Below are 23881 nucleotides of genomic sequence, written 5' to 3'. Positions count from 1 at the left end.
CTGCCTCCTGGGTTCAAACAATTCTCATGCCTCAGCCTCCCGAGTAGGTGGGATTACAGGCATGTGCCACCACACCCAGCTAACTTTTTGTATTTTAGTAGAGATGGGGTTTCACTGTGTTGACTGGGCTGGTCTTGAATTCCTGACCTCAAGTGATCCTCCCACCTTGGCCTCCCAAATGTATCTTTTGATGAAACTGAGATAAGGAAAATACATTTTATAGTTTTTGTACTAACCTTACTTGTCTATTCATTTACCATTTGATATCATTTCCTTACTTTCAGTAAAGTTTGTCACTACTGACCCCTTTGTCCATTCGTGCATTCATTCATTCATTCCTTCATTCAGTCATTCATTTATTTAGAGACGGAGTCTCGATTTGTCGCGCAGGCTAGAGTAGTGGCATGATCTTGGCTCAATGCAACTTCTGTCTCTGAGTTCAAGTGATTCTGGGTTCAAGCGAATCCCTCCGGAGTAGCTGGGATTACAGGTGTGAGCCACCATGCTCAGCCCTGATTTCTGATTTGACTCCATTCTAGTAAGATTTAAATCCCTAAGACTTAAGTTCTTGGAAATTTGAGACTTGCTTTATGGTTCAACATATGGTCTTTTTGGGTAAACATTCCTTGTGTACAACAACAAAATATTTATAGACTACAGTTGTTAGATGTGGTGTAATATGTTCTATCAAGTTTGTTTCTGTTTCAGATTTTTACTGCTTTTGCATTTGTTTGCTCCTATTCAGACAAAGGTTTGTTAAAATATCCCCAAATGATTATAACATTTGTCTCTCTGTTTGTCAGTTTTTGTTTTATATATTTTGATTATGTTAAAGTGCTGACAAGTCAAGGTTTTTTTAAATCTACCTGGTGAATCAAACTTTTTATTATTGTGACGTGTCCCTCTTTATCTCAGTATTGCATTTTACCTTGTAGTGTTTTTAATCTAGTGTTAAGGCAGATACACTAACTTTCATTTGGTGTTTGCATGCTACAGCTTTTTCCATTCTTTCAGCTTTCGCGTTTTAGCCATATCTTTTAATGCATATATTAGTTTAAAAAAACCAGTTTGACTATGTTTGTTCTTTAATTGGAACATGTAGCACATTTACATTTAATATACTTGCTGATATGTTTAAATTGATATTCCTAATAAATGATTTCTGTTTATCCTGTTTGAACTTTCTCTTATTCTCCTTTTCTGCTGCTTTTGGGATTATTATTATTTTTTGTTCCAAATACCCCCCACCCCCCAACTTGGCTTAATAGTTAGACCATCTTTTTTTAAATTTGTTTTTAATATTTATCCTAGAGATTACAATATGCCTCCTTTCTGTGTTAAAGTGTGATATAAGTTGGCACTTTTTTCTCTTTCTGGTCAGTGCAGCAACGTTGGAAAACATTAATTGTACATTTCCCTCTCCAGAATTACATACTATTGCCAGATAGTTTAGTTCTCTGATATTTTAACTCCCCACAAGATATTACCATTAGTGTTTTATTCAGTAATTATACATTTAAATTTGTTTATATACTCAGTTTTTTTCTTCAATCTTTAGTGCATTTCCAGGCTTCTAGCTGGGTTGATTTTCTCTCTGAAAATACTCTTTTTTTTCTCTATTTGGGCCTATCTGTTGAGGAATTCTTTTTTGCTTATCTGATAATGCCTTTTTTTCATTTTTATTCTTCAAGGGATTTTTTTGTGGGGAGAGAGCTGGATACAGAAATCTTGGTTGGCAGTTTTTTTCATTTGTCATGTTGCAGCTATGCACAGTGCCCTTGAGACCTGGTTTCCAGAGTTTCTGTTGAGAAGTCAACTATCAGTCTTACTGTTGCTCCTTTGACTGTAATCTAGCTTGTAGATCTCTGGTCACTTTTTGTTTTTGTTGGAGTGGGGGTGTTTATATTTGGTTTTCAGCAGTTTTACTGTGATATGTCTAGGTGTGATCTTTTATTTGTTCAGCTTGGTGTTTATAGGACTTCTTATATCTGTGACGTAGGACTGCACTGCCCAGTGCCAGCCACTAGCTGCATGTAACTGTTGATACCAATTAACATTTAAAAAGTTAAAAATTCAATTCCTCACATTTTAAGTTCTCAGTAGCCAAATGTTTCTATTAGTTACTGTATTGGCAGATGGAGAACATTTCCATCATTCTATCAATAGAATAGAAAGTTCTGTTGCACAGGACTGATGAGCTCGTTCGTCAGTTTTGGAAAATTCTCAGACTATATCACTTCAGATAGTGCTTCTGTCTTGTCATCTTCTTTCCTCCTGGTACTCCAGTTATACATGTATTAAACATTCTTAAATTTGCCCTATGTTTCTTACATCCTTTTTTGTATGTTTTATCTTTTTATTCCTGTGTGCATTTTTAAAGATATATTTTTCTGACCAATCTTCCATTTCATTAATTCTCTTAGGCTGTGTCTAATATGCCATCAGACTCATACACTGAGTTCTTTAATTTAGTTTATTTTACTTTTTGGTTCTAGAATTTCAATTTTATTCTCTTTAGTTTCAGGTTTTCTGCTGAAGTTCTCAGTGTTAACTACTCAGCATACTTATTCGAGAGTCTGTGTCTGATAACTTAATTATCTAGATCCCTTTGGGTCTTGTTCCATGTTTCATTTGCATTTTATTTGCGTTATTTTCTTGGATTTCTGGTTAATTTTTATTATGTATGAGACATTTGATGTGAAAAACTGTAGAAATAATTTGAGGCCTAGAATAATGGTAGTCTTCCATGACATAAAATTTACATTTAATTTTGACAGAAACATAGGGGCCCTATAAATCTGCTTTTCTTAATTCACTTTTAAGGATTGAGATTATTTGAATCTGGGCTTTAATTGTAATTCTTTTGCTCTGAGGTTGAGATCCCAACCCAGAGTTTGGGGGAGGCTCAGGGTCTCATTTTTGTCTGGCTAACCCAGTGAGGCTTTCAGATGGTTTGCTTAGCTTTCCAGCCTCACAGTCACTACTTAAATCAGCAGATGCCTGTAGGGGAGAAGAAACCTGGTATACCAGACTCACTTCTGGGAACTTAGTGAATTCTGGCCCCATTTCTTTACTGCCTGATCTCTAGAAGTAGAGTTTTCTTTTTTTAAACTTAGTTCAACTTTTCAAGTTTCTTCAGCCAGAAGATTGGTTTGATGACCTGATCACCATTACTGGAAGGAGAAAGTCCTTGTTTGCTTTTATTTTTAATTCTTTAATTGGCTTTGAAATTTTGGGTGAATCTGAATCTTTTTCTCCTCTTAACCACGCTCTTCTTCTCTCACTCTCTTTATCTTCCTTTTGTTTAAATTATCAATTGGTTATATCGGGTCCACAACACCAGGGCTGCATACCTGTACTGGTCGCTATCCTGTGAGGAATGAGCCACACAGCGGGAGGTGAGCAGCAGGCCAGTGAGCATTCCCGCCTGAGCTCCACCTCCTGTGAGATCATCCGTGGCATTAGATTCTCAGAGGAGCGTGGACCCTGTTGTGAACTGCACATGCGAGGGATCTAGGTCGCTTGCTCATTAGGAGAATCTAACTAATGCCTGATGATTTGAGGTGTAACAGTTTCATCTGAAACCATCTCCACCCCACCCCACCCCACCCCACCCCACCCCACCCCACCCCTGGTCCATGGAAAAATTGTCTTCCATGAAACTGGCCACTGGTGCCAAAAAGGTTGGGGACCACTGGGTTATATACAGGGTTTGAATAGGACCAACTTGTGGAGCAGTTAGCCATCTGGAATTGTAGGTTTAATTGGAAGCAGAACTATTTTTGCCTTTGATGCCTTGAAGATAACCGGTTTTGTTGTTGTTGTTGTTGTTGTTTGTTTGTTTGTTTTTGAGACAGAGTCTCACTCTGTTGCCCAGGCTGGAGTGCAGTGGTGGGATCTCGGTTCACTGCAACCTCTGCCTCCCAGATTCAAGCGATTCTCCTGCCTCAGCCTCCCGAGTTAGCTGGGACTCGTGTGCCACCATGCGCAGCTAATTTTTGAATCTTTAGTAAAGACAGGGTTTCGCCTTGTCGTCCAGGCTGGTCTCAAACCCCTGACCTCTGGAGATCTGCCCGCCCCTGCCTCCCAAAGTGCTGGGATTACAGGCGTGAGCCACCATGCCCAGCCAGATTACTGTTATTTTAAAAGTTTTTTTGGCAACTGGCTAGTACCAATGTAAGTTAAGTTTGGATTCAAATAAAATCGTCAGAGCATTACAATATATTTTTAAAAGACAGCTCTTCGTGAAATAACATTATATATAATATGTGTGTGTGTATATATATATATTTTATTCCTTTAATGCTGGGTATTTTCTCAGCTCTGTACTCAATTCTTTGTCCTGTAAGTAAAAATGTGATACACGTCTTAGTCACTTTGCTTCTTTTAAATTATAACCCTTTGAGCAGTAGTTTAATATAAAAAATGTTTTAGCTTTCGAAACAGACTTTTAGAGTTGCTCATACAGTATAACACCCTTTATGCCTTTGGAAAATTTCATCTTATGTATTGTAGTTAGTTTCAATTTATTGATTATTTAGTCAAAAAATATGAATGTCTTTGTGGATGTTACTGTATTGTACGAGTTGTAACTTTAGAGTGCCACTAGCAACATACATACGAACCAGTTTAATGGAAACATTACTGCTCTCATAGTATTTTTAGGAAGTGTTTGGCTTGTTAAGTAGGGGTGGTATTACATGTTATTTTACTTACTACATCTATTTGATTACCAAGAGATTAAGCAGTTTTCCACGTGTTTATTACTGTTGCTATTTGTGACTTGTTTTAAAAATTAAAACAGTCTTAAATCTCATCTTGGGCTTGTTACTCCTGCTCATTACTGCCAAGGCTTACTATAGTATTTACAAACTACAAGGAGTGTGATAGTTTTTATGTTAAGATTACTTAAATTTCTTTGGACTAATTTTCTTCTCTAGCTTGAGAAAAAAATGATTGGGATTTTTAAGAGGGATTACGTTATTTCATACTGTCCTCCAAATGCTGCCATCTGAAATTTGAAGGTTTGCAGTATTTTTTAGATAAGTATACCTTGGTATGGGAGCCTCTTTGCTAGGACCAATTTATAGTAGTTCTCTACTCTCTATTTGCTATTATAAAGCCAAAATAAATATATTAAATATGTCGTTTTAAGTATATTAGTATTTAGCAAATTCTATTCTTCCTTAAATTTTATGTTAATAAGTTAACTGGCTAAAACAAATGTGTACATGGCCAGTTAGAACACTGTCTAAAACTTCTTGATATAAGCAAACATTTTAGTTATCTTTGAAAGCTCACACGATAAATTACAACCCCTATCTCTACCCCCTTGAGCTTGCTTTTAAGAAAGTGATAAAAGTGATGCAAACTTTTTATCATTAGTTCTCAATAATTTTATTGTATAATTTAACTTTTATAGGATGCCTTTTCTAAATTTGTATGAAGTAAAAATAACTTTCAGTCCAGTTATTTGAGAAGACAAAGCTGTATAACTGAATAGTTGTATAAATCCTGTTTATTAAGAGTGCTCAAAGAGCTTAATAACTAATGAAAGTTTTATTTTTTATTTTTTTATTTTATTTTATTTTTTTTTGAGACAGAGTCTCACTCTGTCACCCAGGCTGTAGTGCAGTGGCGCGATCTCAGCTCACTGCAACCTTCACCTCCTGGGTTCAAGCATTTCTCCTGCCTCAGCCTCCCGAGTAGCTGGGACTACAGGCACACGCTGCCACACCCGGCTAATTTTTTGTATTTTAGTAGAGACGGGGTTTCACCATGTTGCCCAGGTTGGTCGCGAACTCCTGAGCTCAGGCAATCCGCCCACGTTAGCCTCCCAAAGTGTTAGGATTACAGACGTGAGCCGCTGCGCCTGGCTGAAAGTTTATCTTAAAACTGAGGCTTATTCCGGATACTAAAGATATTAAACAAGGCATATGTGCATGTGCCTGGGTGTATATGTAGATGGCTTGGGGGTAGAAATAAAATAAAAAGCCACAGAAAAGGCTATGGCTTTTTATTTTTTAAAAAATCACTTCATTGAATCAACATTTTAATTTGTTGATAATCTTTTTTGAATTTACTTCATTTTATTTCTGCTCTGCATCTAATTCCTTATTTTGGGATAAGATATAGAGCATGAGTCAGCAAATTTTTTTTTTTTTGAGACAGGGTCTCACTCTGTCACCCAGCCTGGAGTACAGTGGCATGATCTCAGCTCATTGCAGCCTTGACCTCCAAGCCTCAAGCAATCCTCTCACCTTGCCTGGCTAATTTTTATATTTTTTGTAGAGATGGGTTTCACCATGTTACTCAGACTGTTTTTGAATTCCTGAGCTCAAGCAATCCACCAGTCTTGGCTTCCCAAAGTGCTGGGATTACAAGTGTGAGCCACCACACCTGGCCTAAACTGTTTTAAAAGAGTTGTCACAACTACGACAGGTGCTTGTACAAGTTTGTGTGGTAAAGTGCAGCCATAGACAATATGCTAACAAGTGGGATGACTGTGTTCTTTAAAACCTTACTATGGACACTGATATTTGAATTTCATATTGATTTTACTAATCACAAAGTAGTCTTGATTTTTTTACCTTATAGTATTTAACAGGGTAGTCACTGCTGCCCGTCCTTGTATAGAGTAACTTTCCTTGAGGAAGTTCAACCCTTCTAGTTACCCAGCTATCCAGGTAGTTGAAAGTTTTAAGTTAAAGAGCAGATGTTTCTCTGACTTTTCATAGATCAAGAAAAGTCAGGGACCAAAATTGTTAGCTCTGTACATATGCAAACATTTTAGCCATTTTTTTCAAAATTGTAATTGTGGTTAAAAAACACACGACATAAAATGTACCATCTTAGCCTTTTCTTTTCCTTTCCTGTCCTGTCTTGTCCTGTCCTTTTTTGAGACAGCGTCTCACTCTGTCACCCAGGCTGGAGTGCAGTGGTGCAACCTCCGCCTCCCAGGTTCACTTGCCTCAGCCTCTGGAGGCTGCCACCCTGCCTGGCTACCTCTTAGCCATTTCTAAGTCGGTAGTGTTAAGTGTATTCCTGTTGTTGTGCAGCTAATCTCCAGAATGTTTTCATTTTGTCAAACTGTAACTTTACACCCATTAAACAACTTTCTAATTCCCCTCTGCCCCTAGGCCCCAGCAACCACTATTCTACTTTCTATCTCTGTAAGTTTCACTACTCTAGATACCTCACAGAACTGGAATCATATAGTATTTGTCATTTTGTGTCTGACTTATTTCCCTCAACATATTGTCTTCAAGGTTCATCCATATTGTGTCATGTTTCAGTGTTTCCTTCCTTTTTAAGGCTGAATAATATTCCATAGTACGTGTGTACCACATTTTGTTTATCCATTCATCTTTTGATTGGACATGGGTTGCTTCCACTTCTTGGGTATCGTGAGTAGTGCTGCTATGAACGTGGGTGTGCAGCAATGTCTTTGAGATCCTGCTTTCTATTTTCTATCTAGCTGTACCATTTTACATTCCTACTGACAGTACACAAGGGTTCCCATTTTTCCACAATCCTTGACAACACTTTTTTTCAGTGTTTTTGATGGTAGCCATTCTAATAGGTGTGAGGTGATATCTTATTGTATTTTTTATTTACATTTTGCTAATAATTAGTGGTGTTGAGCATCTTTTTCTTTTTTTCTTGTCGCCCACGTTGGAGTGCAGTGGCGCGACCTCAGCTCACTGCAGCCTCTGCCTCCCGGGTTCAAGCGATTCTCCTGCCTCAACCTCTGGAGTAGCTGGGATTACAGGTGCCCACCACCACTCCCGGCTAATTTTTTACATTTTTAGTAGAGATGGGGTTTTACCATGTTGGCCAGGATGGTCTCGAACTCCTGACCTCAGGTGATCCACCCTCCTCGGCCTCCCAAAGTGCTGGGATTATAGGCATGAACCACCGTGCCTGGCCATCTTTTTCTTTTTTAAGAGATAGGATCGGCCGGGCGCGGTGGCTCACGCCTGTAATCCCAGCACTTTGGGAGGCCGAGGCGGGCGGATCACGAGGTCAGGAGATCGAGACCATCCTGGCTAACACGGTGAAACCCCGTCTCTACTAAAAATACAAAAAATTAGCCGGGCGTGGTAGCGGGCGCCTGTAGTCCCAGCTACTCGGGAGGCTGAGGCAGGAGAATGGCGTGAACCCGGGAGGCGGAGCTTGCAGTGAGCCGAGATCGCGCCACTGCACTCCAGCCTGGGCGACAGAGCGAGACTCCGTCTCAAAAAAAAAAAAAAAAAAAAAAAAAGAGATAGGATCTTGTTACATTGCCCAGGCTGGCCCCAAACTCCTGAGCTCAAATGATCCTCCCACCTCAGCCTCCAGACACTATGCCTAGCTCAATTAATATTTTTAATTGGCAAATCATAATTGTATACATTTATGGGGTACAGTGTCATGTTTTGATATATATATATATACACACACACACACATAATGTGGAATGATTAAACAAAGCTAATTAACATATCGGTCACCTCCTTTAATTTTTCCAGCAAGACATTTGAAATTTATTCTTTTAGCTATTTTGAAATACATGTCATATATCATTATTAACTATAGTCACCCTGCTGTGCGATGGATCTCAAAAACTTATTTTTTCTGTCTAACTCAAACTTTGTGTCCTTTGACCAACATTTCCTCATTTCTCCCAGCCCCTGGTAACCACTATTCTTTCTGCTTTTGTGAGTTCAAATTTTTTAGATTCCACATGTAAGTGAGATTATGTGGTATTTGTCTTTCTGTGCCTGGCTTATTTTACTTTGTCCTCTAAGTTCATCCATGTTGTTTCAAATGACAGGATTTCCTTCTTTTTTAAGGCTGAATAGGTCCGGCTCAGTGGCACATGCCTGTAATCCTAGCACTTTGGGAGGCTTAGGTGGAAGGATTGCTTGAGCTCCACCTCAAGCACCCCTTGAGGTGTGAGCTGTGATGGCACTACTGCTCGCCAGCTTGGGCGACAGAGCAAGACCCTGTCTCAAAAAAAAAAAAAAAAAAAAGGCCAAATAGTATTACATTGTATATATACCACATTTTTTTTTTCCTATTCATCTGTTGATGGACATTTAGGTTGATTCTGTATCTTGGCTATTGTGAATAGTGCTGCAGTGAACATGGGAGTGCAGATATCTCCTTAACATAATGATTTCAGTTTCTTTGGATATATAGAAATGGGATTGCTGGATGTGAGCATCTTTTCATTTGTTGGCCATTTATATATCATCTCTGGAGAAATGTCTGTTCAGATTCTTTGCCCAATCGTTAGTCAAGTTGTTAGCCAACTATATTTTAATAATACTTTCTTTTCTCTCTTGCAGTGTGTCACAAGTACAATTAAATAAGAAATTAACATAATTTAATCCTTACTTACAAAGGTAATATGTTGCAAGAATGAGGGGAACAGTAAGGGGAATTTCTGATTTGCTAAATGCCAGTCTAAAGGAGAAGCTGACCATTCCATAATTGTTTTTAAAGTACATGAACAGCAATCTGAGAGGATGAAATATATATATAATGTGACTAAAAAAGATATGGGATTGATTTTTATGTGTCATATAGAATTAATCATACCTTGCCTATATATTATAATCAAATTGTCTGTTAAGCAGGTAAATTTAGAGAACTGTTATGCTGCATGGCATTTAGGTTTACATGCTGAGGAAGAAAAAAACTTGAAATGATTGTGGCTGGGCACATAACAATGAATTTTATGGATTAAAAAAAATCAGCCAGGTATGGGGGCACATCTCTGTAGTCCTCAGCTACTTGGGAGAAGGTGGGAGGATTGCTTGAGCCGGAGGGTGAGGCTGCAGTTAGCTGCGATCATGCCACTGCACTCCAGCCTGGGCAACACCCTGACACCATCACAATGTATATGAAACATAAATAAATGTTATGTTTAGACTTGGGTCCCATCCCCCAGATACCTCATTATGTACACTCAAATATTAAAAAAAAAAAAAATCAGAAGTCTGAAACATGTTGCTCCTGGGCATTTTGGATAAGGGATACTCAACCTGTATTCATCATTGTTCATAGTTAGACACTATGAACTATCAGTGTCTAAAGCCAGAAAGAAACCATTCCCTTTTCTTTTTTTAAAAAAGTTTATTTTATATTATTTTAGACAGGGTCTCACTCTGTCTCCCAGGCTGAAGTGCCTTGGTAGAGTTTCAGCTCACTGCAACCTCTGCCTCCTGGATTCAGGTGGTTCTCGTGCCTCAGCCTTCCGAATAGCTGGGATTACAGGCACCTGCCACCAAGCCCGGCTAATATTTTTGTATTTTTAGTAGAGACAGGGTTTCCCCATGTTGGCCAGGCTGGTCTGGAACTCCTGACCTCAAGTGATCCACCCTCCTCAGCCTTCCAAAGTGCTGGGATTACAGACATGAGCCTGCGCCTGAATTCAGTCTGTCACCAAATCTTGTTGTTTTTTGTCTAGATACTTTTCTTATCTGTCACTGTTCTAGTTAGGCTCCTATTTTCTCTTAACCTGGATGGCTGCCTAACATGTCTCCATGTTTCCCCTCTGGAATCTACTGTTAGGCAAAAAGGCAGAAGCTATAGTACTTGACAGGTAACAATGTTTAATTTTCAACTTGACTAAAGTAGCTCAGCTTGTGTCCCTTTTATTTTTATTATTATATAGTTTTACATATTGAGCTCCAAGAAGTTATGGTTCCTTGGTTTTTAAATAAGATCTGTAAGAGGAGTTTAATCCATATTTAGTGTTGTGTTAATCTTCAAGCCAGTAAGTTAGACATTTATTCTCATTTTACAAATAAAGAAATCGTTGCTGAGAGTTAACTGTGTGGTGGAGTTGAGATTTAGATTTAGTGTTTTGTTATGTTTTTTGAGACAGTGTCTCACTTTGTTCCCTAGGCTGGAATGCAGTGGCGTGTTCATAGCTCACTGCAGCCTTGATCTCTGGGGTCAAGGGATTCTCCCACCTCAATCTCTTGAGTAGTTGGGATCACCACACCCAGCTAATTTTTTGATGTTTTGTTGAGATGAGGTCTTACTATGTGGCCCAAGCTGATCTTGAACTCGGAAGCCATAGCACCTGGCTAACAGCCATCAGTATTAAACACAAAAGTTTAAGTGTCCCTTTTAGGCTTTTAATTATCTTAGAAAACAGCTATTTGTAAAGAAACTTAAAAAACTTTTACTAAAATACCACTACGCTGTATTATTAGAGTACTAACATTAATATGCAGTGAACTTATACAAATACATAAGTTTATAATTTATCTGAAACTGGTGTTGGGGGGGTAAGTGTAACTTTATGAGTTTCTGGATATATGACTACTGTTGATATGGTTTAGCTGTGTCGCCATCCAAATCTCATCTTGAATTGTAGTTCCCATAATCTCCATGTGTCCTGGTAGGGACTCGGTGGGAAGTGACTGGATCATGGGGGCACTTTCCCACATGCTGGGTCTCCTCCCGATAGTGAGTTCTCACAAGATGTAATGGTTTTGTAAGTGTTTGGCATTTCTCCTGCTTGCACTCATTCTTCTGCTGCTCTGTGAAGAGGTGCCTTTGGCCATGATTGTAAGCTTCCTGAGGCTTCCTCAGCCATGAAGAACTGTGAGTCAATTAAACCTCTTTTCTTTATAATTACCCAGTCTCAGGTATTTCTTCATAGCAGTGTGAGAACGGACTAATACAATGGTAAAGAAAAACAAACCCAAACTGAGAATTGGATGGATGGAGATTTTATGTAAGATCTTTCATTTAGCAGTACGTCAGCTAGTGATAAATATATCATGTGATGAACTTTCAGGATTTTGTACACATTTTCATAATTGTAAATGTAAAAGCGTCTTTGAATGCCAGGGGCTACCACTGTATAAAATGTAATCTCAATTGTTGGAAAAAAAAAAAGTATGTGGAAAAAAAGACTGGAAGAAAATAAGCCATTGTTGACATTGGTTATCTTTGGGTGGTAGGCCTATGAGTGGGATTTTTTTGGCTCTAATTTTTTGCATTTTTCCATTTTTCTTTACCATGCGTTCATGATTACAGGTAAAAAGGGAAAGAAGTGAAATTGCTTCTTTCCTGACAGTTTTTTAGGAAAATATCCTTTTGTTCATAAGGCAAATAAATTGTCTTGGGGAAGAAATATGAAGAAATATGAAGTCAGAAATATAATAATTGAAAGAAGTCTTGGTATAAGTCAGTATTTTTAAGTGACTGTTTGCTGGAAAACTGTGGTGTTAATCTGAGGCCAACCAGGCATATGACTATAGAACTTTGCATCTGCCACTCTGTTTTGGCAGCTTTTAGAGTAATACAAAAAAGGTACGAGAATGATGTGACCCACAATTTATTTGAATCACTAAATACTGTCCAAAAATGGCAGTTACAGTAATTTGTGAGGACACTAGGGGATCTGATTATATCATAGGCCATTTTGGTCATTGAGTATTAGGTTGAACCATATGAACCTATTTTATAGATTAAAAATGGTTGAGTGTCTGTAACTTCCTGTGATTTAACCTGTTAAAAATAGTACTTTTTCATCCTTCATTCAAATTTGATTTACATAGCTTGTGTTATATACATATTTCTGTATCTATCTATATATCTCTATCTCTCTCTCTCTATAGATATATAGATCTCTGCATCTATCTATATATATAGATACAAAGATATATAGGTATCTATCTAAGTTTACAGGTTGGTGTGTCCGTTAAGGTTGCAGATAAAAGAAATTATTATTAGAATCTTAAAATTTTGATTTTGGGGTGATTTGGTCATTGGAAATATGTCTTTCTAGAGGACCATTATGACCTTAATGTGGATTATGTGCTAATTTATATATCTGGATCCCAAAGTTGGCATTCCCTGGAGTCTTGATAGCACGTTAGAGTTGGAAGTGATGGTTAAAGATTGTTTTAGTTTTCATCAAGCAGGATAACTCAACATGTCTACGTGGACATGTAGAGCAGGTAGGAGCCCTATCCTACGTAGGCTAGCCTGTTTTATTGGAAATCTGGTGGATAAAATTTATTTATTTTTGTTCCTTATTTGAAGGTTTAGGCTAGGTGAGTAGAAAGTGAGTAGATTGGAATGCTAATATGTTCCTTCTGTTGCTTTCTCTTCTCACGTGATTTACTTTGCATGTATTTTTGGGCAAGTTGCTTATTTTTCTGGGACTTAGTAAGTAAACATCATTTAGGCTATATGGTCCAGGAACCTGCCAAAACCTTAACATGTATTATCTCATTTAACTCACCTTATGAATTAACGCTGTGTCCTGCCTGTGAACAACCCTGTGATGGACATAGTCATTACCAAGATTTTTTTTTTCCCCGAATTAGAGTTGCTCTGTTGCCCAGGCTAGAGTGCAGTGGTGCGATCTTGGCTCACTGCAGCCTCCGCCTCCTGGGTTCAAGCAATTCTCCTGCCTCAGCCTCCTGAGTAGCTGAGACTACAGGCACGTGCCACCACGCCCAGCTAATTTTTGTATTTCTAGTAGAGAGGGGGTTTCACCATGTTGGCCAGGCTGGTCTTGAACCCCTGACCTTGTGATCTGCCCGCCTCAGCCTCCCAGAGTGCTGGGATTACAGGCATGATCCACTGTACCCAGCCGTTATTACCAAGATTTTATAATAATCGGGTCACTACGTGGCAAAGCTGGGATTTGAACTCAGGCAGTCTGGCCACAGAGCCCATGTTCTTAACCTTACAGCTGGCTGTATTGTTAAATGTCCACAGAAATCCATTTTAGGAATCTTACGAGGATATGGTAAAGATGATGTTGATGAAATAATAGGTTGAAATCACTGTATGAATATTTAGAATATTTAGAATTTTACCCATGTTATGTTATGTTATGTTATGTTATGTTATGTTATGTTATTTGGTAACCTATCTATAGCCCAGGCTGGAGTGCGGTGGCAGCATTTCACAGCTTACCACAGCCTCTTCGTCCTGGGCTCAAGTGATCTTCCCACCTCAGCCTGGGACTATAGGTGCGGACTACCATGCCTGGATAATTTTTTAAATTTTTTTGTAGAGATGGGGTCTCTTCAGGTTGCCCAGGCTGGTCTCGAACTCCTGGGCACAAAGGACCTGCCTGCCTTGGCCTTCAAAGTGCTGGGATTACAGATGTGAGATACCACTCCTGGCCCCTTGTTGATTTTCATTCATTGTTTTCAGTTGTGCTTTAATATGTAGATCGTATTCAACTTGGACTTCTTACAAAAAGTACTTGCAGCCTCCTTTTTGGTCAGGGATTTACTTACCTGCTGTAAAGGGACTTTAAGAAAGAAAAACTGTTCTGTGGCCCTTCTTTCACCCTGTATTATTGGGATAGAAGAATAGGCCAAGGAGTACTGTGGAGCAGTAAATCATCACTGTCCTTTTTAAGGTTCATAACAATTGGTTACCTCTCAGGAGTGGGATTTTAGGAGGCAAGGAAGTATTGGGACTTTTTACTTTTATATTTTTGTATTTATTTCAAGAAGCACCTATTACTTAGTAATGAGGGAAAGGGATGAAACCAAGAAAGAGTCTTGAGTACTTAGGTTAGAGACAAGATACCAGTCTACTTTCTGGTAGTGAGGAGAGGGTAATTACCAGCTCAAGTTTTACCAGATTCCTGTTTTGGAGTTTTCTTAGAGAACATTCCTTCTTACTGCAGGATCAAGTACATGCTCTGTTTTTCTCTGTGTCTTTGTCTGTCTCTGACATGGACACGTGCACACACACATACACACACACACACATACTCTTCCTCTGGACCCTTCTTTTGGGACAGAGATGCTTAGTTGAGTGGATATAAACTATAACAAAAGGCAGTATAACTTAACCTTTCAGTGTCTCAATTTCTCTATTTTTAAAATCAGGACTATATGTTAATACAGAAATGCAGTCTAGTATAAAATACATCTATATGTGAGTATGTGTATATACATTTGTATGTATGTGTATATATATATACATGTACATGTATATACACAATGTGAGAGATTGATTTTAAAAATAGCAGATTGTCACAAGTTTGAGGCTAGAGGAAGAGGAACTTGGTTAGTTGTGTTACTACTATATTAGCATAAAGAAATTAGGCACGGAAGTATATGTAATCCTATTATACTTAGCAGGAACTTCTAACCCCAGGAAGAAAGCTAGAAGGGGGCTTATTACATTATATATGCTAATATTTATTGAGCACTTATATTTTAGCATACATATATGTTCACATTTATTGAATGCTTTCTAAGTGACAGATTTAGTTCAAAACTTCGTATAAACTTATTTTACTTTAACAACTCTATAAGGTATGTACTTTTATTATCCATTTTCTATATAAGGAAGCTAAAATAGAGATTAAAGAACTTGACCAAACTTTACACAACTTATCGACCTACATATGTTTTTGATGAAAGAAAAATTAGTTGTCAGATTTTTTTATTAGTAAGAATAAAATTGAAATTTAAATTATTTTCATTTTTTAAGGTCATGGCAGTAGAGAGAAGCAGAAACCCTATGCTTTAGTAACTCTGATGCAAGCCATATCTCCTTATATGAATTATTTGGTCTCAGAGTATTTGAATTCTTTGCTGTAAGGGTTGCAACAAAAGTGTTTAAAAAGACCAATTATATTAAAAAGATTAGGTGAAGCATTACTCTGACTTGGAATGATTCTAGATTAGACCTGTCTTCTCTACCACAGGCTTATATAATTGAACATGTATACCTAGATTCAGGGACCTGACTTTCTATACTTACTGTTGTCAGACATTTGGGTGAAATCTTCGGGAAGTGTGTGTCTGTGTTTATGTGTGTATGTGCAGTACATATATATCTATATATGTAGATAGATGGATAGATAATATGACTCAGAAACAGATAAATAGTTTAGTGAAACTATTTAGTGAATAAAGTACAAAACAGACCAATGTTTATGGAATGTGATAACCAGAGAGGTGTTTTAAATTAGTGGGAAAAGTTTGAATTAGTGAGAAATTGGGACATTTTCCTTTGGAAAAAAATTATATATATATCTATATATAATTCTAAATGGATTAATGTTCTAAATGTTAATATTTGAAATCATTAGAAAAAAATGTAGGAAATGGGTTTATTGAATTCATGTGAGGGAAGGGTTAGAAAAAGAAATTGGGCTGGTTTTGTGATAGCTCATTTAACTAACATGTTCATTTAACTGCCAAAAAATTAGAATATTTGGTTTTAAAGTAGGGAATCAAACTGTGGAATAAATAATGCAACATAGTATAGCCAACAAAAGTTATAACTAAATATGATACAAAATATTGTCAATGAAAATAGGTGTGTTCTGTTTATTAACCATGTTAAAATGGATGTTTCAAGACAAGATTCAGAAGTAATTCCAGTGTTATACAATATAGACTTCTTGAATTTTTTTTTTCTTTTTCTTTTTTTTGAGACGGGAGTCTCACTCTGTTGGCCAGGCTGGAGTGCAGTGACATGATCTCAGCTCACTGCAACCTCCGCCTCCCGGGTTCAAGTGATTCTCGTGCCTCAGCCTCCTGAGTCGCTGGGATCACAGGTGTGCACCACCACGCCTGGCTAATTTTTGTATTTTTTAGTAGAATTGGGGTTTCACCATGTTTACCAGGCTGGTCTTGATCTCCTGACCTCAGGTGATCCACTCACCTCAGCCTCCCAAAGTGCTGGGATTACAGGCGTGAGCCACCGTGCCCAGCCCAGACTTTTGAATTCTTTTGCTTTCGATACTTTCGAGTGCATTAAAAAAACTAATGAAAAGGAATTATTTAAGTGGAATATTTTATCTTGGAGAAATAATTTCATTGTCATAGTGTTTATTTTTAATAAAAGGAACCTCTGCCTTATCTAGCATAATATGGAAAGTATTAATAGAAGAAAAGCTTTAACTGTTCTGTATAAATCGGCTTATCAAGTGTAATATGAAAAGTAGCAGTTAAAATCTCGAGTGAATTAAAATATTTTTAGACTTCAGGAAGTTTTAAATTTAAAACTAAGGTCATGGCTCAGCAGCAATTGAATCTACTATTAGAAAGCTCTTAGTGAAAAAACTCTTTTTCACCTTTTTGGTAACTGGTATTAACCTTTTAAAAACCTGCATTCTAGGCATTTGATTTTATTATGACTGTCGTCAAGGAAGATTAAGACTTAAGGCAACTAAAAAATTATATAATGAAAAAATGATTCCTTGTCATAAATACAGGTGATATAACTATCATATAAAGTGATGTTGACTAACCAGAACTAGTAATATGTTCTAATATATCATCTTTGGATCCTTGGGAGCCCATACTTCTACAGTAATCAACATTTATTGAGTTTATGAGTGTGTGTGTTTAAAGACACAGGGAGAGAGAGAAAACATGTTTATTAAAATGAAACATGACAAATTAATGGGTCAGATTGTGTTCTTTATGTTCCCTAAAATTTTTCTTCATCATATTGAATGTGATTGATCTCTAATTTGGGTAGTGACATTCCTTGTTATATGTTTTATGTGATGTTTTGGATTTACATTTGTAAATTTTGGGAAACAGGATAGTAAGAAGAGTAGCATAATTAAAAGACAGGTGGTTGTGCTTTGAAATGGGCTATTCTTTAAGAATGGTATGATCTTTATAGTGGCTTTTGTAATTTCTTCCTTTTCAAAATTATAAACATTTATTGTAATAAAGAATTTGATGGATTATAGTGAATTTACTTTTTTTCCAGAAAATTTCCCTCTTGAGGACAGAATTTTTTGTTAAGGGTCAAAAATGACAGTTTGAGTCCATAAAAGATTGAAATCTTTGAAGTGTGTTTTCTAGAACAGGAGTAAGCAAACTTACCTATTTTTACATGGCTAAAAACATCAAAAAAGAATAATTCTTTCAGGTGATGGGTGCACCAAAATCTCAGAAATCACCGCTAAAGAACTTATTCATGTAACCAATCACTACCTGTTCCCCCAAAACCTGTTGAAATAAAAAATAAATAATTCTTTGTGACATGTGAAATTTGAATTTCATTTTCTATTTATAAATAAAGTCTTATTGGAACACAGCTGCTTTTGCTTTATAATGGCAGAGCTGAGGAGTTTTGACAGAAACTGTATATGGCATTCTCATTACTTCAAGCTACTGTTTGGTGTACCACAAATTTCAGTGCTGCCATTATTGCTTGACAGTGTTTTGAGTGCCACATCTGTGACCAGATTGCAATTTTTTATTTTATTTGTTTATTTATTACCACTGTGTATCCATCATGTCAAAAAAAGGAAAGAAGAGAAAAATATAGACGTGCTTTTAAGGCACATTGGAGTGTGGGTTATTTTGTTATTGAATTTAATAGCAAAACATTGCTCTTATTATGAAGTGACACTAGAGCTGCAATAGAGGAATACAGTATACATGAAAGTAACTAGACTAATCATATACTACACTATGTCCAACTCTCAGCAAAGCAATAGAAAAATTACAAAACTTAAAAATGGAATATCTCATCACAGCATAATTTCTTCATAAAAATGAAAATGAGGCTGCCACCAAAATAAGTTTCCAAGTGGCTTATTTGTTTGCCAAGCAAGGAAAGCCATTTACTGATGTTGAGTTAATTAAATTGTATTTTATTGAAGCAGTCAAAAAAATTATGTCCAGAGAAAATAAACTTGTTTTAGGCTATTAGCTTTTTGGCAAGCACAGTTGATTTAAGAGTTGAGGACATTTGAAGCAACATCACTAGTCAATTAAAAAACAAGGCAAATGATTTGGAGTGGTTTTTCTCGGCTCTTGATGAGCCGGCAGATGTTATTGATACAATTCAGTTGTTCTTTATTCAAGGAGTCAATTCCGAGTTTGAAGTGGCAGAAAAGTTGGCCTCTGAATAGTCTGTGCAGAACAACTACAGGCAAGAATATTTTCAAAGCTGAGAAAACACTAAGTACAATCTGAAGTGGAATCTGCTAGGATGTGCTGCAAGCGGTGGTGATAGAATACATACGGAGCAGCAAAAGGCTTAGTTGGACTAATTTACAAAGCTTGTAAAACTGAGGAGTTCATAGTTTATGGTTATTCATTGGCAGATACTTTGCAGAAAATATTTCCATCTATCCATGTGTGTTACTGAATCAGTACTGTCAACTGTGAAGTCAGTTTGCTCTTTTGGACTTAACTAGCATCAGCTGCATTAATTTTTGTTAGAAACAGGACAAATATCCTGACTGGCTTAGAAGTGGTAAAGTATATTTTCACAATTGTTTGAGCTAAAGGCTGAGATTGAAATTTTTTTAATAAAGAGAACTGCCCTCAACTGCTATTAAATACTAATTAGCTTTGGAAATTAGCTTTTTGTGAAGATTGAGTAATGTTTTTAAAATGAATTTAACCTAAGATTTCAAGGCAAAATAGTGCCTGTATTTGAAAGAATGTGGTAAAGTCATTTCAGTGGCAACTGATATTCAAATCCCAAATAATTTCAGGCTGCTTTATATATTTCTCAAGCTGTCAAAGAAGTTAGATTGTCATTCCCACATAAATATGAGTGGACGTATTTTCTAGTCTCAAACTATAGTTCCCACAGCATTTTTCAGAAGTTGACACAAATGCACAGAAAGTTCCATATTTCAAAAATTTGTTTAATTTTGTAGTGGAGAAACTTTCTACCTAACCTTGAATTGGAAGTAATTAATCTGCACTGTGATGACATACTGAAAGGCAAATATCAAATGAAGAACCAATGGATAACTGCCTTCCCAGTAATGAATATGCTCAATTAAAATCATGCTTGTGGGTTAATATCAATATTTGGCAATATCTGTTTCTGTTAAAAGACATTTTCAAAGACAAATACATGCAGTCTCATTACAGATCAATGTTTTTTTGTTTGTTTGTTTTTAAGCAAAAGTGCTCTCATTCTGCACCCAGGCTGGAGTACAGTGGCACAATCATGACTCACTGCAAGCCTGTATCTCCTGGCCCCAAGCGCTTCTCCTACCTCAGCCTCCTGAGTAGCTGCGACCATAGGTGCATACCACCACACCTTAGGTTTTATTTTTTTAATTTTTGTAGAGACAGGTTCTCCCTATGTTGCCCAGGCTGGTCTCGGACTCTTGGGCTCAAACAATCCACCTGTCTTGGCCTCCCAAAGTGTTGTGATTACAGACGTGAGCCACTGCGTTTAGCCTGCAGATCAATATTAACAGATGAGGCCAGGCGTGGTGGCTCATGCCTGTAATCCCAGCACTTTAGGAGGCACAGGTGGGCTGATCACTTGAGATTAGGAGTTCAAAAACAGCTGGGCCAACATGGTGAAACCCTGTTTCTACTAAAAAAAAAAATTACAAAAATTAGCCAGGCATGGTGGCATGTGCCTGTAATCCCGGCTACTTGGGAGGCTGAGGTGGGAGAATCTCTTGAACCTGGGCGGTGGAGGTTGTAGTGAGCCGAGATTGTGCCACTGCACTCCAGGCTGGGCAACAGAGCAAGACTCCGTCTCAAAACAAAATTTAACAGATGAGTATTTGTAATAGATTTTGATGATAGGAAACCCCAATTAAGTGAGGTGCTATCTTCTCAAAAAGAATTTCATTCTTTTCATTAGCAAACTTTTATTAAAAAAAGAAGTGTGTGTGTGTGTGTGTGTGTGTGTGTGTGTGTGTTTATTTATTTATTTATTTTTTCATATAGGGTCTTCTCATGTCACCCAGGCTGGAGTGAAGTGGTGTGATCTCGGCTCACTGCAACCTCTACCTCCTGGGTTCAAGTGATTCTTGTGCCTCAGCCTCCTAAGTAGCTGGGATTACAGGCATCCGCCACCACACCTGGCTGATTTTTGTATTTTTAGTAGAGATGGGGTTTCACCACGTTGGCCAGGCTGGTCTTGAACTCCTGACCTTAAGTGATCCGCCCTCCTCAGTCTCCCAACGTGCTGGGATTATAGACGTGAGCCACTGCACCTGGCCTATTATAAAATATTATACTCATTATTGTATCTTGGATTTTGTCAATAAAAAGTTTTTGGAAATTGTTTCTGTATCCAGCCTGGGCGACAGAGTGTCTCCAAAAAAAAAAAAAATTGTTTCTGTCTTGTTATGTAAGTATCTATATGATTTTGCCTGTTGGCCAGCAAAGACTAAAATATTTGTGACTGGGCCCTTTACAGAAAAAGTTACAGATCTGTGTTCTACAGAAGTACTTCTGAAACATGAATGTATATAGTAATTACTGGGGATCTTGTTAAGATGCAGATTCTGGTGTGGTCGGTTTGTGGAGGAACCCATGATTTTGCATTTCTTATAAGCATCTTGGTGATACAGTTGCTGCTGGGCTCATGCACTGTAGTTTAAGTAGCAAGGCTCTACTGTTTAGGATTAACATTTGCTAAGCACCTATTATGTGCCAGGAATTACACCAGGGGCTCTTGAGTATATTGCCTCTTTAAAATATCTTATTAGGGCCGGGTGCGGTGGCTCACGCCTGTAATCCCAGCACTTTGGGAGGCTGAGGTGTGTAATTCACGAGGTCAAGAGATCGAGACCATCCTGGCCAACATGGTGCATCCTGGCCAACATGGTGAAACCCCGTCTTCACTAAAAATACAAAAATTAGCTGGGCGTGGTGGTGAGCACCTGTAGTCCCAGCCACTCAGGAGTCTGAGGCAGGAGAATCGCTTGAACCCAGGAGGTGGAGGTTGCAGTGAGCCAAGATTGCACCACTACACTCCAGCCTGGTGACAAAGTGAGACTCCGTCTCAAAAAACAAACAAACAAAACAAAAAGTAATTAGAAGGTGTTAAGAATTAAGGAGAGATTGTGCTTTTAAGAGTTTTTGGTTAGAAACCCATTTGTTCTTGGGTGCCTAATTTCCTGTAAGACCTCATGAAGAGGGTTGAGGTCCTAGAGGAAGCTATATATCTGGGAAAAACAATAGGAAACAAAATATATTATTATTTACTGATCTAGGTCAAAGCAGGGCCCCATGCCCTCATCTTCCATGGTAAATTTCAGTGTGCCATCAACCAGTTATCAAGTCAAAGAGTAGGCATAGTATATAGCACATATATGCTTTATAAATATTTTCTTCCAATCTGTTGTTTACCTTTTCATTTTGTAACCATGTTCTTTTGAACTAGCACCATTTTAAATTTTTGATGAAGTCCAATTTATTGAATTGAGAACTTGTAAGTATTATTTGAGACAGGTTCTCGCTGTGTCACCCAGCGTGGAGTGCAGTGGTGCAATCTTGGCTCACTGCAGCCTCGACCTCCTGGGCTCAAGCAGTCCTCCCACCTCAGCTCCTTAGTAGCTGGAACTACAGATGCTCACTGCCACACCCAGCTAATTTTTGTATTTTTTGTAGAGACAGGGTTTTGCCACGTTGCTCAGGCTGATCTTGAACTCCTGGACTCAAGTGATTCTCTTTGCCTTGGGCTCCCAAAGTGCTGGGATTATAGGCAGGCGCCACGACACCTAATTATTTTTTTTAAAATTGTGGCAAAATATAAAATTTACCATGTTAACTATTTTTAAATGTAAAGTTGAGTGGTATTAAGTACATTCATACTGTGCTACCATCACCACTATTCATCTGTAGAAATCTTCTGTCTTTCTCAGCTGAAACTCTGTACCCATTAAATACTAACTTCCCATTCCACCACACCCCCAGCCCCTGGCAACCACCTTTTGTGACTGGCTTATTTTACTTAGCATATCTTCAGAGATCTCCGTGTTGTAGCATGCACCCATATTTTCTTCATTTTTCAGGCTGAATAATATTCCATTGTATGTAGATACCACATTTTGTTTATCCATTCATCTGTTGATGGCCACTTGGATTGCTTCTACCTTTAGGCTAATGTGAATAATGCAGCTGTAAATGTGTTTGTACAAATACCTGTTTGAGCCATTGCTTTCGCTTGTATTGGTTATATACTCAGAAGTGAAATTGCTGGATCATATGGTAATTCAGTGTTTCATTTTTTGAGGAACCGCTATACTGTTTTGCACAGTGGCCGCACCATTTTATGTTCCCACCAGCGATGCACAAGGATTCCAATTTCTCCACATCCTCACTAGCACTTGTATATTTGGGGTTTTAGTTTTTGATAACAGCCATCCTAATGGGTATGAAGTGGTATCTCACCGTGATTTTGATTTGCATTTCCCTCATGATTAATGTTGAGCATCTTTTCATGTGCTTATTGGTCATTTGCATATCTTCTTTGGAAAAATTTGTATTCCAGTCTTTTGCCCATTTTTTAATTGGGTTTTTTTGTTATTGAGTTGTAGAAGTTCTTTATATATTCTGGATATCAATCCTTTATCAGATATATACTTTTCAGATATTTTTTCCATTCTGTGGGTTGCCGTCTCACTCTGTTGATTGTGTCCTTTTAGGCACAAAAGTTTTTAATTTTGATGAAGTCTAACTTACCTATTTTCCTTCCTTCCTTTTTTTTTTTTTTTTTTTTTTTCTGACGGAGTCCCACTCTGTCGCCCAGGCTGGAGTGCAGTGGTACGACCTCGATTCACTGCAGCCTTTGCCTCCTGGGTTCAGGTGATTCTCTTGCCTCAGCCTCCTGAGTAGCTGAGATTACAGGCACACACCACCACGCTCGGCTAATTTTTTTGTATTTTTAGTAGAGACGTTTAGTAGAGATGTTGGCCAGGCTAGTCTCGAACTGCTGACCTCAAGTGATCTGCTGGCCTTGGCCTCCCAAAGTGCTGGGATTTCAGGCATGAGCCACTGCACCTGGCCCTATTTTTTCTTTAGTTGCCTGTGCTTTTGGTGTTAGATCAAAGAAACCATTGCTAAATTCAGTGCCATGAAGCTTTATCCATATGTTTTCTTCTAAGAGTTAGAAAGTTTTAGGTCTTATATTCAGGCATTTGATC

At 37.8% G+C, this 23881-nt stretch overlaps 2 protein-coding genes across 10 annotated transcripts in view; both read left to right on the top strand.

The window, feature by feature from the left end:
• TLK1 (tousled like kinase 1) overlaps window positions 1-23881 on the top strand; it is a 170513-nt gene that overhangs the window by 17724 nt on the left and 128908 nt on the right. The window lies entirely within an intron of this gene.
• LOC129143313 (uncharacterized) lies at window positions 19625-20304 on the top strand. Its single transcript, XM_063790563.1, has one exon. The coding sequence runs from the start codon at window positions 19726-19728 to the stop codon at window positions 20221-20223; it is 498 nt and encodes a 165-aa protein (XP_063646633.1). The 5' UTR covers window positions 19625-19725; the 3' UTR covers window positions 20224-20304.

Source organism: Pan troglodytes, chromosome 13 (assembly GCF_028858775.2).
Source record: "Pan troglodytes isolate AG18354 chromosome 13, NHGRI_mPanTro3-v2.0_pri, whole genome shotgun sequence".
Lineage (NCBI taxonomy): Eukaryota > Metazoa > Chordata > Mammalia > Primates > Hominidae > Pan > Pan troglodytes.
The sequence above is the reverse complement of the archived record's forward strand: the minus strand, read 5'-3'. Positions and strand labels throughout refer to the sequence as shown.